This window comes from Salvelinus fontinalis, chromosome 3, assembly GCF_029448725.1.
Source record: "Salvelinus fontinalis isolate EN_2023a chromosome 3, ASM2944872v1, whole genome shotgun sequence".
Classification (NCBI taxonomy): Eukaryota; Metazoa; Chordata; class Actinopteri; order Salmoniformes; family Salmonidae; genus Salvelinus; species Salvelinus fontinalis.
This window is the reverse complement of record NC_074667.1, coordinates 61,823,573-61,841,385: the sequence shown is the minus strand read 5'-3', so window position 1 is coordinate 61,841,385 and position 17,813 is coordinate 61,823,573. Positions and strand designations below refer to the sequence as shown.

Here is a 17,813-nt window from a genome sequence, read left to right as displayed (position 1 = left end):
GGTTACCATTTCAAACCTGTTAGTGGTTAACACACTGACATTGTGACAGACACCACAGAAACACTCCAGCAGACTGTTTCAGCCCAGCAGACCCAACAGTACTGCCACAGAGTCTACCTACCACACCCTTCCACATAAACAGGATAGCTTACTAGCCCTGCACCATGCAGAATGGCCTCTGCTGTTATCTGTAAACTCAGTAGTCTGTTGTCCAAGCCCCTAAATCACTCAGATACACCTGTTTGTTTACCTGCAGGTATTGACTCAAGGCAGGACATGTCTGTAGCTCAGGTTCATAGCTTTTGGCTGTGTGTGTGTGTGTGTGTGTGTGTCCGAGTGTGTGTGTGTCCGAGTGTGTGTGTGTCCGAGTGTGTGTGTGCGTGCACTGGTGTAGCCGTGTTCTATTTAAAGCGCTAAATGGGATCCACATTCAACACATGCCACCACGGGTTCTTTGGCGCGCTTTTATACCAGCTGTCGAGAGATCAGGAGACGAGCACAGAGAGAGTCTCTCTGCTTTAAACTTCACTCGTGTGTCTTTTGTCTGAAAATGTCTATGTTGAAGGGTTGTGTGTGTGTGTGTGTGCCTGCCTACGTGAGTATGTGCGTACATGTGCATGTATCTGTGTGTGTTTTTGTTTTGATTGTGTGTGAGCCACAGCCTGAACCTATGAACTAATGACAGGTGATGTCCCGGAGGGCATATTGTTGTCATCTGTCTCATGTGGGTTATCTGGTTCCAACACTAGTATAACACTACTCTCACAACAACATACATCTCCCTCCAGCACTCTGCCTTTCCATCTCTCTCTCTCTCTCTCTCTTTCTCTCCTTCTCTCTCTCTCTCTCTCTCTCTCTTTTTCTCTCTCTTTCTCTTTCTCCCTCTCTTTCTCTCTTTCCTTTTCTCTTTTTTTTCTCTCTCTCTGTCTCTCTCTCTCTTTCTCTCTCTCTCTTTCTCTCTCTCTCTTTCTCTCTCCTTTTCTCTCTCTCTCTCTTTCTCTCTCTGTCTTTTTCTCTCTCTTTCTCTGTCTGTCTGTCTCGCTCTCTCTCCCTCTCTCTCTTTCTCTCTCTCTCTCTTTCTCTCTCTTTCTCTCTCTCTCTTTCTTTCTCCCTCTCTTTCTTTCTCCCTCTCTTTCTTTCTCCCTCTCTTTCTTTCTCCCTCTTTCTTTCTCCCTCTCTTTCTTTCTCTCTATCTTTCTTTCTCCCTCTCCTTCTCTCTCTGTCTCCCTCTTTCTCTCTTTCTCCCTCTCTTTTTTATCTCTCTCTTTCTTTTTCTCTCTTTCTCTCTCTCTCTCTTTCCATGTCTCTTTCTCTCGCTCTCTTCTCTCCCTGCATTCTCGCTCTCTATTTCTTGCCCTCTCTCTCGCTCCCTCGCTCTCTCTTTGAACATGGGGTTAGTTTGTTGTGTTACCGGTGTGTTTCAGGGGAGAGCGATGTCAGCTCATGTTGTCTCGAGACAGCCCATGAGAGAGACTATATTTAAAGACTGATCTAGACCCGAAGGAACTAACTAGCTTGCTGAGCACAGCTGACTGGCTGTAATCTAGTGCTGCAGGCATAGTGCTATGTACACTATACCATATGATAGAAGCAGGTGTTTTCTGTAAGATGGAGGCTATTGTTGTTGTTGTTGTAATCAGCTTCAATAAGTAGGGCCCAGAGTTCTCCCTGACCATGTCACATCACCAAGTAAACTGGTCTATAGGACCCAAAGTTCTCCCTGACCATGTCACATCACCTGGTAAACTGGTCCAGGGCCCAGAGTTTTCCCTGACCATGTCACATTTTTTCTCTCCTGGATAGATCGCGTAGTCAGGAAAAACTCCTGGTCCTATAACAATGGGCCAATAGACATAGAGTGGAGAGAATAACTGTGCACTGGTTTCCTATGTGGTGTCATTTCCTCCCAGTCACACTAGTTCCTATGGAGTCTTGGCCTGTGTCTGAAGTGACACCATATTCCCTATATAGTGCACTACTCTTGACTAGGGACCATAGGGATCCCATAGGGCTCTGGTCAAAAGTAGTGCATTATATAGGGAATAGGGTGCCATTTCAGACTCTTTCCCTCCCAGTCACATGGCTGCATGGGAACAAGACTATAGGTCTATATACGTGACCCATCTCAACCAATCAGATATGCACAGCCTCGATCGGTGGAGCACAGCAAGGCTCACTTAATCTGAGTGATTTAGTGATGCGATGCGGAAAATAGGGAATAGGGAAGCTGTGTGTGTGTGTGTGTGTGTGTGTGCTGTTGTGTATATTTACTGCTACTGCGGTTTGGGAGAAGGAAGCAGACTTTTATTTCTTCTTCTCAGGCTTAAAATGACTGTATAATTTATAGAGCCTCCCTGACTCCATCCCCCTGTGAGAGGAAGTGTTTCATCCATGCTTTCTTTCTGTTGATGTTCTCTTCATAACTCTTAACATCTCGTTCTAAAGAACATTAGCATGTGTACTCTGAGGAACATTTGTAACTTTTCTGAGAGACTCTCCCATTTAGTTTGGCATTTAGGTTATAAAGCAACGTTTTTTAGCTATGTTTTGGTTTGTGGATTTACGTTATCTCAACGTTGCCCTGGTGGCTTTTGTGCTGATATTTACATTATCTTTCAATGAGAGACCGGGAAGTAGAGAGAGACGGAGAGTCAGAGAGAAGAGGAGAAAAAGAGAGAGAGAGACGGAGAGATACGGAGAGACAGAGAAGAAGAGGATAAAAAGAGAGAGAGATACAGAGATTTCAGTTGCGGATTCAAGATGATACTGTACTGAAGTATTGAGATGTTAGATTAGGCAGTACAAACCCCCAGGGAGGAAAGCGCTGGTCAAAAGTAGTGCACTATATAGGGAATAGGATGCTAGCTGGGATGTACAGTATCTCAATTGGTCTGCCAGACCGTTCCTCCCTGCAGGCAGTGTTGCAGCTGGAATGGGGGACCGATTCTTACTGACGCACACGTCAATAGCATTGATTGGCTGGCACTTGCTCTCTCTCCTCTCTCCTCTCTCCTCTCTCTCTCTCTCCTCTCTCCTCTCTCTCTCAATTTAATTTAAGGGCTTTATTGGCATGGGAAACAAATGTTAACATTGCCACAGCAAGTTAACATATCTCTCTCTCTCTCTCTCTCTCTCTCGGTCTCTCCCACCTTGCAACAGTCCACATGAAAGAGTATCATTGTGCTGCCTAAACTAGCAAGGCTGTTGGGAGTGTGTCTAGTTGTAATTACAGGGTATGCTATGATTCACTTGGACCATGGTGTGTGTGTGTGTGTCTTTAACTGTGAGTATTTATTTGACCAGATTGTGTGTCTGGATGAGGCTGTGGTGTCATTAAAACTATCAGTGGTGACGTAAAACCCTTTCATCACCTCCCATCACACACAATACGCTCGATAGCAAACCCAGCTACAGTCTAGTTCTAAATGTTGTGCTTTCCCACGCTACAGGGCTCAGCTGTATCCCAGCGGTCTTACATGTCTGTCAGCCGCCGTACAGCAGGAAGAGGATCATCCCAACAAATAGATAGTTGAATGCGAGGCGGATTTCTTTTAACAACACGTTAGGTAATACAGAAATATTACGTACTGTAGATGTGCTGTGTAACATTTATACACTAAAGGCTTTAATATAGTGCTGTTTATGGCTTTCTCACACAAAATATAAGCCTTTATTCCGATACGATTAAAAGCGGAAGTCTTTGGAGTTATTCTCCTAATCGTAGCCCTTGTGTCAGACTGACCCGACGGACCCGACGGTCAGTGTGTATCCTCAAAGAGATTTCTTCTCACAATGACTGCTATTGGACCAGCTCCAATCTGCATGTCTTAATAATGAGAGAGAAGCTCAAAGACTATATTAAAGACGCCATTTTGAAAGATGAATATCTCTTTGTTGTGAATGCTCGCGGAATCCTCTCTTTCTGATTTGAGGATAACAGCCTGACCGTCCAACCAATCACACCTCCCATACGCTCCAACCAATAACTGGAGAGACGTGGCTCGTGAAAGTGGGAAAACTCTCTGTGACCGTGGCTTGGCTTTTCAGTTTAGTGTTGTTTTTTTCCCCTCAGGCAGGATGGTGGACAGCTATTCATGTCAAGAGAAGGACCCCAGGCCAGCCTGATTAGATTTGGGCTCTGGCTGTTTGTTTCAACTCAATGTTAGGACAGTGTTATGGCACCTGGTTGCCTTGCGGTTTTAAACACACACACACACACACACACACACACACACACACACACACACACACACACACACACACACACACACACCACAGCAGCTAACTAACATGCTCTTCCGGGAGCTGTGTCTGTGTTTTATTTTAGTCTCTGCAGAGGATTAGAGGGTCAAAAAATGCATGATCACATCCACTGTAATCTGTTAGATGAAGGTGATGGGGATGAAATCCCTGCCGCTCAGCGTTATAATCTGTCTTTCATCACAAGCTCGCACACTGCAAATGCCTGCCACAGTGTGTGTGTGTGTGTGTGTGTGTGTGTGTGTGTGTGTGTGTGTGTGTGTGTGTGTGTGTGTGTGTGTGTGTGTGTGTCATACACACGTGCAGGCCTTTTCCAGTAAAAGACTATTAAGACTGATTTGATTCAGAAGTAATGAAGGCAGTTGTAACCAAGTTCCACACACAGGATCCCCCCCAGGCCTGATAAATAGAACCATGGGAACCGTATGGAGTTTATGACAAGTCTTTTCACTCCATTCTGTAACAGCACAGTCAACAGTATAATAGAAAAGTCCAGAACAAACCCCAAGCCCAGCAGACACCCTATCCACGTCCGCACCACTGCAGTGCAGCAACCAGACCTAGCCAAAACTGTCACTATGGCAACAGGGCCCGAACGACAGCGGAATGTTTGGCCCCGACTCAGAACCCCTCAGAACCCCTAGAGTTATACTGGCTCTGTGTTTTGTTCTGTGTTCCCAGGGGATGCTGTAGAGATTTTACAATACCACCCCCACAAGGGGAGAAATTAATCGACCCGATACTCTAGAGAAGAGTAGACTGTCAGACATGTTTTGTGTTTAGGGTGAGACTCTGAATCTACACCCAGGCTGTTGTGGAGTTGACTACTCTTATGCAAGTGTGTGTGTGTCTGTGAGAGACATGGAATACAAACATGAATATTGGATGTGTTCCTATTTAGGAAGTCATTGTACTGAAATGGTGTCACGTCCTATTTCTTCCCCCCCTCTGAATCTTGTTAAGAGATGCGCTGTAAGACGTTGATAAGAGTTGACCCAGGTCCCTGAGTAACGGAACAACGGTTCCTCTCTTGCAAAAGCAACAATTGCAACACGGTGGCCCATCCCGTTGTCAGTCATTCTAACAAGCTGTTACTTGTTTATTGCAATTCAGTTTCTGTTTCTGGTTTATATAGCTAACATTTGATATGCGATGCTATTTTCCCGATTGATGTGTTTCTGTACATCACGACTAACCGTGCTATTGTAAACCGTTTATCTCGCAAATTATACTGTCGTTTTTATAAAGAGATAGTGAGATGTAATGGGATACCAACGTTATTGTCTTGTAACTCTTGTACTGGGCATAATTCATTTGATGACTCGTGAGGTTAAGTATAGTCAACATTGTGGTAAATCTAAGCCCTGCTGTTGAAGAGTGTGTGGGCGGTGTGTTTGCGTGTGACTCGGCTCAGTTTCCTTGATCCTCAGCTCTACCTGTCCTAGTTCCAGGTGTGGCCGTGCTTTGGGAGCAGCACTGGGTCACAGTCAGGAAGGGAGGTGAACAGAGAAAGAGATGGAGAGGAAGAAAGAGAAGACAGAATGGGGTAAAGAAGGGTGTGCATGTATCAGTACTGCTGTAAGTAGTGCAGGGGGCTTGAGGACGTGGAGATTACAGAAGGTTAGACCTCTCTGTCCCTGGTCAGACAGTTTAGACCAGTCAGTCAGTCTGGGTTACTGAGAGAGTCACACCAAGGACCTCCAGTCTAATCTGGGATTAATGTTTCTCTCTTCTTCTTCATTTTCTCTCCTCGTCTCCAGGCCTTTAAGGATGAGTTGGAGGGGCTGATTGAGGAGCAGAAGAAGAAAGGCAACAACCCCACTGGTCTCCTGGCCCTCCGACAGATCGCTGACTTTTTCATGTCTTCATCCGTGGCTGGCTTCAGCACCTCACCCCTAAGTAAGTAGTAGTGTTGGTACGGCCCGTAACCCCCCTCAGTAAGTAGTGTTGGTACGGTCCGTAACACCCCTCAGTAAGTAGTGTTGGTACGGTCAGTAACCTCCCTCAGTAAGTAGTGTTGGTACGGTCAGTAACCTCCCTCAGTAAGTAGTGTTGGTACGGTCAGTAACCTCCCTCAGTAAATAGTGTTGGTACGGCCAGTAACCTCCCTCAGTAAGTAGTGTTGGTACGGCCAGTAACCTCCCTCAGTAAGTAGTGTTGGTACGGTCAGTAACCTCCCTCAGTAAGTAGTGTTGGTACGGTCAGTATCCTCCCTCAGTAAGTGGTGTTGGTACGGTCAGTAACTTCCCTCAGTAAGTAGTGTTGGTATGGCCCGTAACCCCCCTCAGTAAGTAGTGTTGGTACGGCCCTTAACCCCCCTCAGTAAGTAGTGTTGGTACGGTCAGTAACCCCCCTCAGTAAGTAGTGTTGGTACGGCCCGTAACCCCCCTCAGTAAGTAGTGTTGGTACGGTCAGTAACCTCCCTCAGTAAATAGTGTTGGTACGGCCCGTAACCCCCCTCAGTAAGTAGTGTTGGTACGGCCAGTAACCTCCCTCAGTAAATAGTGTTGGTACGGCCCGTAACCCCCCTCAGTAAGTAGTGTTGGTACGGTCAGTAACCTCCCTCAGTAAATAGTGTTGGTACGGCCCGTAACCCCCCTCAGTAAGTAGTGTTGGTACGATCAGTAACCCCCGTCAGTAAGTAGTAGTGTTGGTATGGCCCGTAACCCCCCTCAGTAAGTAGTGTTGGTACGGTCAGTAACCCCCGTCAGTAAGTAGTAGTGTTAGTACGGCCCGTATCCTCCCTCAGTAAGTAGTGTTGGTACGGTCAGTAACCTCCCTCAGTAAGTAGTGTTGATACGGTCAGTAACCCCCGTCAGTAAGTAGTAGTGTTGGTACGGCCCGTAACCTCCCTCAGTAAGTAGTAGTGTTGGTACGGTCAGTAACCCCCCTCAGTAAGTAGTGTTGGTACGGCCCGTAACCTCCCTCAGTAAGTAGTGTTGGTACGGTCAGTAACCTCCCTCAGTAAGTAGTGTTGGTACGGTCAGTAACCTCCCTCAGTAAGTAGTGTTGGTACGGCCAGTAACCTCCCTCAGTAAGTAGTGTTGGTACGGTCAGTAACCTCCCTCAGTAAGTAGTGTTGGTACGGCCAGTAACCTCCCTCAGTAAGTAGTGTTGGTACGGTCAGTATCCTCCCTCAGTAAGTGGTGTTGGTACGGTCAGTAACTTCCCTCAGTAAGTAGTGTTGGTATGGCCCGTAACCCCCCTCAGTAAGTAGTGTTGGTACGGCCCTTAACCCCCCTCAGTAAGTAGTGTTGGTACGGTCAGTAACCTCCCTCAGTAAGTAGTGTTGGTACGGTCAGTAACCCCCCTCAGTAAGTAGTGTTGGTACGGCCCGTAACCCCCCTCAGTAAGTAGTGTTGGTACGGTCAGTAACCTCCCTCAGTAAATAGTGTTGGTACGGCCCGTAACCCCCCTCAGTAAGTAGTGTTGGTACGGCCAGTAACCTCCCTCAGTAAATAGTGTTGGTACGGCCCGTAACCCCCCTCAGTAAGTAGTGTTGGTACGGTCAGTAACCTCCCTCAGTAAATAGTGTTGGTACGGCCCGTAACCCCCCTCAGTAAGTAGTGTTGGTACGATCAGTAACCCCCGTCAGTAAGTAGTAGTGTTGGTATGGCCCGTAACCCCCCTCAGTAAGTAGTGTTGGTACGGTCAGTAACCCCCGTCAGTAAGTAGTAGTGTTAGTACGGCCCGTATCCTCCCTCAGTAAGTAGTGTTGGTACGGTCAGCAACCTCCCTCAGTAAGTAGTGTTGATACGGTCAGTAACCCCCGTCAGTAAGTAGTAGTGTTGGTACGGCCCGTAACCTCCCTCAGTAAGTAGTGTTGGTACGGTCAGTAACCCCCCTCAGTAAGTAGTGTTGGTACGGCCCGTAACCTCCGTCAGTAAGTAGTGTTGGTACGGTCAGTAACCTCCCTCAGTAAGTAGTGTTGGTACGGTCAGTAACCTCCCTCAGTAAGTAGTGTTGGTACGGCCTGTAACCTCCCTCAGTAAGTAGTGTTGGTACGGTCAGTAACCTCCCTCAGTAAATAGTGTTGATACGGCCCGTAACCCCCCTCAGTAAGTAGTGTTGGTACGGTCAGTAACCTCCCTCAGTAAGTAGTGTTGGTACGGTCAGTAATCTCCCTCAGTAAGTAGTGTTGGTACGGTCAGTAATCTCCCTCAGTAAGTAGTGTTGGTACGGTCAGTAACCTCCCTCAGTAAGTAGTGTTGGTACGGCCCGTAACCTCCGTCAGTAAGTAGTGTTGGTACGGTCAGTAACCTCCCTCAGTAAGTAGTGTTGGTACGGTCAGTAATCTCCCTCAGTAAGTAGTGTTGGTACGGTCAGTAATCTCCCTCAGTAAGTAGTGTTGGTACGGTCAGTAACCTCCCTCAGTAAGTAGTGTTGGTACGGTCAGTAACCTCCCTCAGTAAGTAGTAGTGTTGGTACGGTCAGTAACCTCCCTCAGTAAGTAGTAGTGTTGGTACGGTCAGTAACCCCCCTCAGTAAGTAGTGTTGGTACGGCCCGTAACCTCCCTCAGTAAGTAGTGTTGGTACGGTCAGTAACCTCCCTCAGTAAGTAGTGTTGGTACGGTCAGTAACCTCCCTCAGTAAGTAGTGTTGGTACGGCCAGTAACCTCCCTCAGTAAGTAGTGTTGGTACGGTCAGTAACCTCCCTCAGTAAGTAGTGTTGGTACGGCCAGTAACCTCCCTCAGTAAGTAGTGTTGGTACGGTCAGTATCCTCCCTCAGTAAGTGGTGTTGGTACGGTCAGTAACTTCCCTCAGTAAGTAGTGTTGGTATGGCCCGTAACCCCCCTCAGTAAGTAGTGTTGGTACGGCCCTTAACCCCCCTCAGTAAGTAGTGTTGGTACGGTCAGTAACCTCCCTCAGTAAGTAGTGTTGGTACGGTCAGTAACCCCCCTCAGTAAGTAGTGTTGGTACGGCCCGTAACCCCCCTCAGTAAGTAGTGTTGGTACGGTCAGTAACCTCCCTCAGTAAATAGTGTTGGTACGGCCCGTAACCCCCCTCAGTAAGTAGTGTTGGTACGGCCAGTAACCTCCCTCAGTAAATAGTGTTGGTACGGCCCGTAACCCCCCTCAGTAAGTAGTGTTGGTACGGTCAGTAACCTCCCTCAGTAAATAGTGTTGGTACGGCCCGTAACCCCCCTCAGTAAGTAGTGTTGGTACGATCAGTAACCCCCGTCAGTAAGTAGTAGTGTTGGTATGGCCCGTAACCCCCCTCAGTAAGTAGTGTTGGTACGGTCAGTAACCCCCGTCAGTAAGTAGTAGTGTTAGTACGGCCCGTATCCTCCCTCAGTAAGTAGTGTTGGTACGGTCAGCAACCTCCCTCAGTAAGTAGTGTTGATACGGTCAGTAACCCCCGTCAGTAAGTAGTAGTGTTGGTACGGCCCGTAACCTCCCTCAGTAAGTAGTGTTGGTACGGTCAGTAACCCCCCTCAGTAAGTAGTGTTGGTACGGCCCGTAACCTCCGTCAGTAAGTAGTGTTGGTACGGTCAGTAACCTCCCTCAGTAAGTAGTGTTGGTACGGTCAGTAACCTCCCTCAGTAAGTAGTGTTGGTACGGCCTGTAACCTCCCTCAGTAAGTAGTGTTGGTACGGTCAGTAACCTCCCTCAGTAAATAGTGTTGATACGGCCCGTAACCCCCCTCAGTAAGTAGTGTTGGTACGGTCAGTAACCTCCCTCAGTAAGTAGTGTTGGTACGGTCAGTAATCTCCCTCAGTAAGTAGTGTTGGTACGGTCAGTAATCTCCCTCAGTAAGTAGTGTTGGTACGGTCAGTAACCTCCCTCAGTAAGTAGTGTTGGTACGGTCAGTAACCTCCCTCAGTAAGTAGTAGTGTTGGTACGGTCAGTAACCTCCCTCAGTAAGTAGTAGTGTTGGTACGGTCAGTAACCCCCCTCAGTAAGTAGTGTTGGTACGGCCCGTAACCTCCCTCAGTAAGTAGTGTTGGTACGGCCAGTAACCTCCCTCAGTAAGTAGTGTTGGTACGGTCAGTAACCTCCCTCAGTAAGTAGTGTTGGTACGGCCAGTAACCTCCCTCAGTAAGTAGTGTTGGTACGGTCAGTAACCTCCCTCAGTAAGTAGTGTTGGTACGGCCAGTAACCTCCCTCAGTAAGTAGTGTTGGTACGGTCAGTAACCTCCCTCAGTAAGTAGTGTTGGTACGGTCAGTAATCTCCCTCAGTAAGTAGTGTTGGTACGGTCAGTAACCTCCCTCAGTAAGTAGTGTTGGTACGGTCAGTAACCTCCCTCAGTAAGTAGTGTTGGTACGGCCTGTAACCTCCCTCAGTAAGTAGTGTTGGTACGGTCAGTAACCTCCCTCAGTAAATAGTGTTGATACGGCCCGTAACCCCCCTCAGTAAGTAGTGTTGGTACGGTCAGTATCCTCCCTCAGTAAGTAGTGTTGGTACGGTCAGTAACCTCCCTCAGTAAGTAGTGTTGGTACGGTCAGTAACCCCCCTCAGTAAGTAGTATTGGTACGGTCAGTAACCTCCCTCAGTAAGTAGTGTTGGTACGGTCAGTAAGCCCTGTCAGTAAGTAGTAGTGTTGGTACGGTCAGTAACCTCCCTCAGTAAGTAGTGTTGGTACGGTCAGTAACCTCCCTCAGTAAGTAGTGTTGGTACGGTCAGTAACCTCCCTCAGTAAGTAGTGTTGGTACGGTCAGTATCCTCCCTCAGTAAGTAGTGTTGGTACGGTCAGTATCCTCCCTCAGTAAGTAGTGTTGGTACGGTCAGTAACCTCCCTCAGTAAGTAGTGTTGGTACGGTCAGTAACCCCCCTCAGTAAGTAGTATTGGTACGGTCAGTAACCTCCCTCAGTAAGTAGTGTTGGTACGGTCAGTAAGCCCTGTCAGTAAGTAGTAGTGTTGGTACGGTCAGTAACCTCCCTCAGTAAGTAGTGTTGGTACGGTCAGTAACCTCCCTCAGTAAGTAGTGTTGGTACGGTCAGTAACCGTCCTCAGTAAGTAGTGTTGGTACGGTCAGTATCCTCCCTCAGTAAGTAGTGTTGGTACGGTCAGTATCCTCCCTCAGTAAGTAGTGTTGGTACGGTCAGTAACCTCCCTCAGTAAGTAGTGTTGGTACGGTCAGTAACCCCCCTCAGTAAGTAGTATTGGTACGGTCAGTAACCTCCCTCAGTAAGTAGTGTTGGTACGGTCAGTAAGCCCTGTCAGTAAGTAGTAGTGTTGGTACGGTCAGTAACCTCCCTCAGTAAGTAGTGTTGGTACGGTCAGTAACCTCCCTCAGTAAGTAGTGTTGGTACGGTCAGTAACCTCCCTCAGTAAGTAGTGTTGGTACGGTCAGTAACCTCCCTCAGTAAGTAGTGTTGGTACGGCCCGTATCCTCCCTCAGTAAGTAGTGTTGGTACGGTCAGTAACCTCCCTCAGTAGTAGTGTTGGTACGGTCAGTAACCCCCCTCAGTAAGTAGTGTTGGTACGGTCAGTAACCTCCCTCAGTAAGTAGTGTTGGTACGGTCAGTAACCCCTGTCAGTAAGTAGTGTTGGTACGGTCAGTAACCTCCCTCAGTAAGTAGTGTTGGTACGGTCAGTAACCCCTGTCAGTAAGTAGTGTTGGTATGGCCCGTAACCCTCCTCAGTAAGTAGTGTTGGTATGGCCCGTAACCCTCCTCAGTAAGTAGTGTTGGTACGGTCAGTAACCTCCCTCAGTAAGTAGTGTTGGTACGGCCCGTAACCTCCCTCAGTAAGTAGTGTTGGTACGGTCAGTAACCTCCCTCAGTAAGTAGTGTTGGTACGGTCAGTAACCTCCCTCAGTAAGTAGTGTTGGTACGGCCCGTATCCTCCCTCAGTAAGTAGTGTTGGTACGGTCAGTAACCTCCCTCAGTAAGTAGTGTTGGTACGGTCAGTAACCCCTGTCAGTAAGTAGTGTTGGTACGGTCAGTAACCTCCCTCAGTAAGTAGTGTTGGTACGGTCAGTAACCCCTGTCAGTAAGTAGTGTTGGTACGGCCCGTTTTTAACTATTGTTTTTGAAAAGTGGAGACTTCCAAATCTGTACAGACACACACACACACTTGGTAGAACGCACGCTCATACACAGAAACACACACTACCTCTCAGTAACCTGTCCCTCCTAGCTGACTGGAAAAGCCTTGCATATTTCCCTCTGTTTTCATCCCCTGTTCAGTCCAGGTTTCCACATGTGAAGTCTGTTTCCAATCATACAATTACAGACCCCGGAATGTGGAACTAATGATGAATTACCACGACAACCACTGTAATATAGAGTCCTCAGTTATACCTCATATATCCCATAATATGTCCACATAATAACACCACTAATCTCAGCAACCAGCGTGAAGTTATGGAATTTGCTGTAATTTGTTGTAAATGAGGAATGAAAAGGATAAAATTGTCAAGTATTATTTATTACTTAAGAAATATGTGAAGTAAGATTATTGAATTATTTAAAATGTAAGGTAACTACATCGAATTTTCTTTGATATTAACATTGCCAGTGTCAAAGGATGGCTTGTTGCTATTTGTGTCCACTGTCCAGTGTAGAGCACTCTATAGTCAATCAGTTGGTTAGATGAGACGAACCCAGATGTCATCTACCTCTGTCTCGGATGGTTATTAACTGATCTGAAATCTGTTTAGTATCTTGTCTCTGTAAATAAAATATGTATTGAATGATTGAATTGGTTTCCTCTTAGAGCAGTTGATGTCCTTAGTGCTTAGAATGGAGAGAGCATGGTCTGTCTCGATTCGCAGGCTGCAGGTAATCTAATATGCAGGCCGGGTGTATTGATTGTTAATGATTCATGTCATTATTCATATATTCATATTGATAATTATACAGAGAACAAGAGAGCTATCAATCCCCACACTCAACAATAAAATAAATATTTTTAACCCTCTCTGCTTCGCTTTCTCTGCTCGCCTCCTCTCCAGGCCTTGGAATGGTCACTCCCATCAACGACATGTATGGAGTGGAGTCTACCACTCTGGTGAAGGGGGAGAAGCAGACACGCTGCAAGCTGGCCAGCCTCTACAGACTGGTGGACCTGTTCAGCTGGGCACACTTCGCCAGCTCCTACATCACAGTAAGACAACCATTAGATAATCATAGAAAAACCTTTATTAGGACCTGTTCAGCTGGACACACTTCGCCAGCTCCTACATCACAGTTAGACAACCATTAGATAATCATAGAAAAACCTTTATTAGAACCTGTTCAGCTGGACACACTTCGCCAGCTCCTACATCAGTTAGAACTAAACCTTGCAGTAACCTCATTCATAACCGTGTCATAACTCATCATAAACCTGTTCTGTAGAACTGTGTTTTGAGACCATGAAAGCAGGTATGTGTCATCTGAGTTGTGTCTGTCCCCTGCCTACAGGACTTCCCTCAGGATATGTTTTCAAGACACATACAACTGTGTGCCCGTCCTTTTGTTTGGGAGCAGTGTCTTTGAGCCTCAGGTTCCTAACGTTTTGTTAGTGTTAGCAGCAGCACTGTGACGTTTCAAGGTCATAACAAGGAGTTTTAACGTTGTTGTGTCCAGGTCCGAGTCAGCAAAGAGCAGGACCACATCCTCATCATCCCCAGAGGACTGTCATTCGCTGAGGCGTCCGCATCCAACCTGGTGAGTCCAATCACAACGCACCAGGAAGCACAAGCACCCAATATCAACCAACAAACCTGTACCCAATCAGGAGTGAGCTCTCTTTTTAGACGTGTTCAGTAGTACCAAACAGGATAAAAGGTTTTGAAATGGAAGAGCAACTATCTCTGATATTGTCCAATAAGAATGCTCATTGTCCTTCTCTAATTCAAACCGTTTTATCCCATTTGGTTGTGCTGAACACAGCCCAGGTTGGAGGTGTAGTCTGTGTGTTTGTGCCAGTATACTGCGCCATGTGGAGTAAAAGGTTTCTGGCAGCCCTTCTCATAAACCGGCACAACAGCGCCAACGCTTAATCAGCCGTCTATTTCCTTGAATTATTTGAGAGAGAACTATTGGATTAGCAGAAATCTAACATTCTGGCACAGAGGCCCACACACACACACACACTGGTCTGCATTTTGTCAAGCCATGGAGGTCAGGGGAGTAGAGTAATGTGCTTGATATGGCGAATACAATGTTATCCTGCAGTTACATTACTGTATCTCTTTATTGGTGAGATTGGGATATTGCTGACTGTGGGAATTCCTACTGTATGTTACTTTTTGTATTTTATCACTGACTGTTTGTTGCGTCTGTGATTGTCCATGTTATTGTCTGACTGGCTGCCATGTTATTACCAAAACCACCCTGTCTATTTGTCATTGTCTCTGGTCTAGTATCATGTCGGTGGTGGTAGTGAATGCTGGGTAATGTTGATTTCCTTGTCTAGTTTTGCTGCAGAACCGCTGTTGTTGGCTCGGGGAAGTGCTTAACAAGCTTCTATTAGTTTCTATTTCTACTTTCTATTTCTTAGTTTCTATTTGCTGCTCTAAGAAGAAGAAAAAATAATGGCCTCCCCTGTAGGTCTCGCTCACTCACTCACTCACTCACTCTCTCATTCACTCACTCTCTCTCTTTCACTCACTCACTCTAAGCACCTGTTTCTGTGACACGTCAAGTGTATTGCAGGTGAACAATCAGAGTGAGTTGTTGACAGGTGGGAGTAACAAGCATCGCTCAGCTGTCTGACAGGGTGGGGCTCAGACTGGATCAGTAACTCAGTAGGGAGAGAGAGAGCGCAGAGAGAACCGAGACAGAGGGAAGATCTCAATTGCATTCTCCTCTCTCCTCGTCTCCTTCTCAAAACCTATTGGAGGAGAAAGCCAGAGGTCCCTCCCCCCGACCTTCTCCTCCAAAGGGTTTTGAGAAGGAGTCGAGGCGAGAGGACGCGAGGCGAATTGAGATCTTCCCAGAGAGAAGAATAACTAGGCCAAATGTCATTGTAGAGATACAGAACCCTTCACTCCGATGTTAACTTCGTGATGACTGAATTGAATGAAGAATGTTGGTAACTTATATTTGGAAGTTGAAAGGTTTCTCTTGGTTGATGTCGTCACAAACTGAAGAGTAACATTTAGAAACAGAATCTTTACTGTGGTACTGTAGTCACACACACAGAAGCTTTGTCTCTGTGAGACGACTGAGACTACTATACTCCAGCAGACTACTATACAGCTGGCTACTATACAGCTGGCTACTATACTCCAGCTGACTACTATACTCCAGCTGGCTACTATACTCCAGCTGGCTACTATACTCCAGCGGACTACTATACAGCTGGCTACTATACTCCAGCTGGCTACTATACTCCAGCGGACTACTATACAGCTGGCTACTATACTCCAGCTGACTACTATACAGCTGGCTACTATACTCCAGTGGGCTACTATACAGCTGGCTACTATACTCCAGTGGGCTACTATACAGCTGGCTACTATACTCCAGTGGGCTACTATACAGCTGGCTACTATACTCCAGCTAACTACTATACAGCTGGCTACTATACTCCTGCTGACTACTATACAGCTGACGACTATACAGCTGGCTACTGTACTCCAGCGGACTACTATACAGCTGGCTACTATACTCCTGCTAACTACTATACAGCTGGCTACTATACTCCAGCTTACTACTATACAGCTGACCACTATACAGCTGGCTACTGTACTCCAGCGGGCTACTATACTCCAGCTGACTGCTATACTCCGGTGGGCTACTATACTCCAGCTGACTACTATACTCCCACTGGCTACTATACTCCAGAGGACTACTATCCAGCTGGCTACTATACTCCGGCGGGTTACTGTACTCCAGCTGGCTACTATACTCCTGCTGGCTACTATACTCCAGAGGACTACTATCCAGTGGGCTACTATACTCCATCTGGCCACTGTACTCCAGCGGGGTTCCGTACTCCAGCGGGCTACTGTACTCCAGCGGGCTACTATACTCCGGCTGACCACTATACTCCAGCTGGCTACTATACTCCAGAGGACTACTATCAAGGTGGCTACTGTACTCCAGGTGGCTACTGTACTCCAGCGGTCTACTGTACTCCATCTGGCTACTGTACTCCAGCGGACTACTGTACTCCAGCAGACTACTATACTCCGGCTGACCACTATACTCCAGCTGGCTACTATACTCCAGATGACTACTATCCAGCTGGCTACTGTACTCCAGCGGGCTACTGTACTCCAGCGGGCTACTATACTCCAGATGACTACTATCCAGCTGGCTACCGTACTCCAGCTGGCTACTGTACTCCAGCTGGCTACTGTACTCCAGCGGGCTACTGTACTCCAGCGGGCTACTGTACTCCAGCGGGCTACTATACTCCAGATGACTACTATCCAGCTGGCTACTATACTCCAGCTGGCTACCGTACTCCAGCTGGCTACCGTACTCCAGCTGGCTACTGTACTCCAGCTGGCTACTATACAGCGGGCTACTGTACTCCAGCTGGCTACTGTACTCCAGCTGGCTGCTGTACTCCAGCTGGCTACTGTACTCCAGCTGGCTACTGTACTCCAGCTGGCTACTGTACTCCAGCGGACTACTGTACTCCAGCGGACTACTGTACTCCAGCGGACTACTGTACTCCAGCGGACTACTGTACTCCAGCTGGCTACTATACACCAGCGGTTTAATGTACTCCTGCGGGCTACCGTAGTCCAGCTGGCTACCGTACTCCAGCTGGCTACCGTACTCCAGCTGGCTACCGTACTCCAGCGGACTGCCGTACTCCAGCTGACTACTATACAGCTGACTACTATACTCCAGCGGACTACTGTACTCCAGCGGGCTACTATACTCCAGCTGGCTACTGTACTCCAGCTGGCAACTGTACTCCAGCTGGCTACCGTACTCCAGCTGGCTACTATACTCCAGCGGACTGCTATACAGCTGGCTACTATACAGCGGGCTACTATACTCCAGCTGGCTACTGTACTCCAGCTGGCCACTATACTCCTGCTGGCCACTGTACTCCAGCTGGCTGCCGTACTCCAGCGGACTGCTATACAGCTGACTACTATACTCCAGCGGGCTACTGTACTCCAGCGGACTACTATCCAGCTGGCTACTATACTTCAGCGGACTATTATACAGCTGGTTACAGTACTCCAGCTGACTACTATACAGCTGGCTACTATACCCTAGCTGACTACTATACAGCTGACTACTATACAGCTGACTACTATACAGCTGACTACTATACAGCGGACTACTGTACTCCAGCGGGTTGCTGTACTCCAGCTGGCCACTATACTCCAGCTGGCTACTATACTCCAGCTGGCTACTATACTCCAGCTGGCTACTATACTCCAGCTGACTACTATACAGCGGACTACTGTACTCCAGCGGGTTACTGTACTCCAGCTGGCCACTATACTCCAGCTGGCTACTATACTCCAGCTGGCTACTATACTCCAGCAGGCTACTATACTCCAGCAGGCTACTGTACTCCAGCTGGCTACTGTACTCCAGCTGGCCACTAAACTCCAGCGGACTACTATACTCCAGCGGACTACTATGCTCCAGCGGACTACTATGCTCCAGCGGACTACTATGCTCCAGCCGGCTACTATGCTCC

General features: G+C 47.5%; 1 protein-coding gene across 5 annotated transcripts in view; it reads left to right on the top strand.

Moving 5' to 3' along the window:
- The window catches only part of LOC129851286 (gamma-adducin-like), a 59,443-nt gene that overhangs the window by 15,205 nt on the left and 26,425 nt on the right, over window positions 1-17,813 (top strand). For all 5 annotated transcript variants that reach the window (XM_055917717.1, XM_055917714.1, XM_055917718.1 and 2 more), the window contains exons 3-5: window positions 6,021-6,159; window positions 13,162-13,313; window positions 13,778-13,858. In XM_055917717.1, coding sequence (XP_055773692.1) covers window positions 6,021-6,159; window positions 13,162-13,313; window positions 13,778-13,858 — 372 coding nt within the window. The remainder of the gene's footprint in view (window positions 1-6,020; window positions 6,160-13,161; window positions 13,314-13,777; window positions 13,859-17,813) is intronic.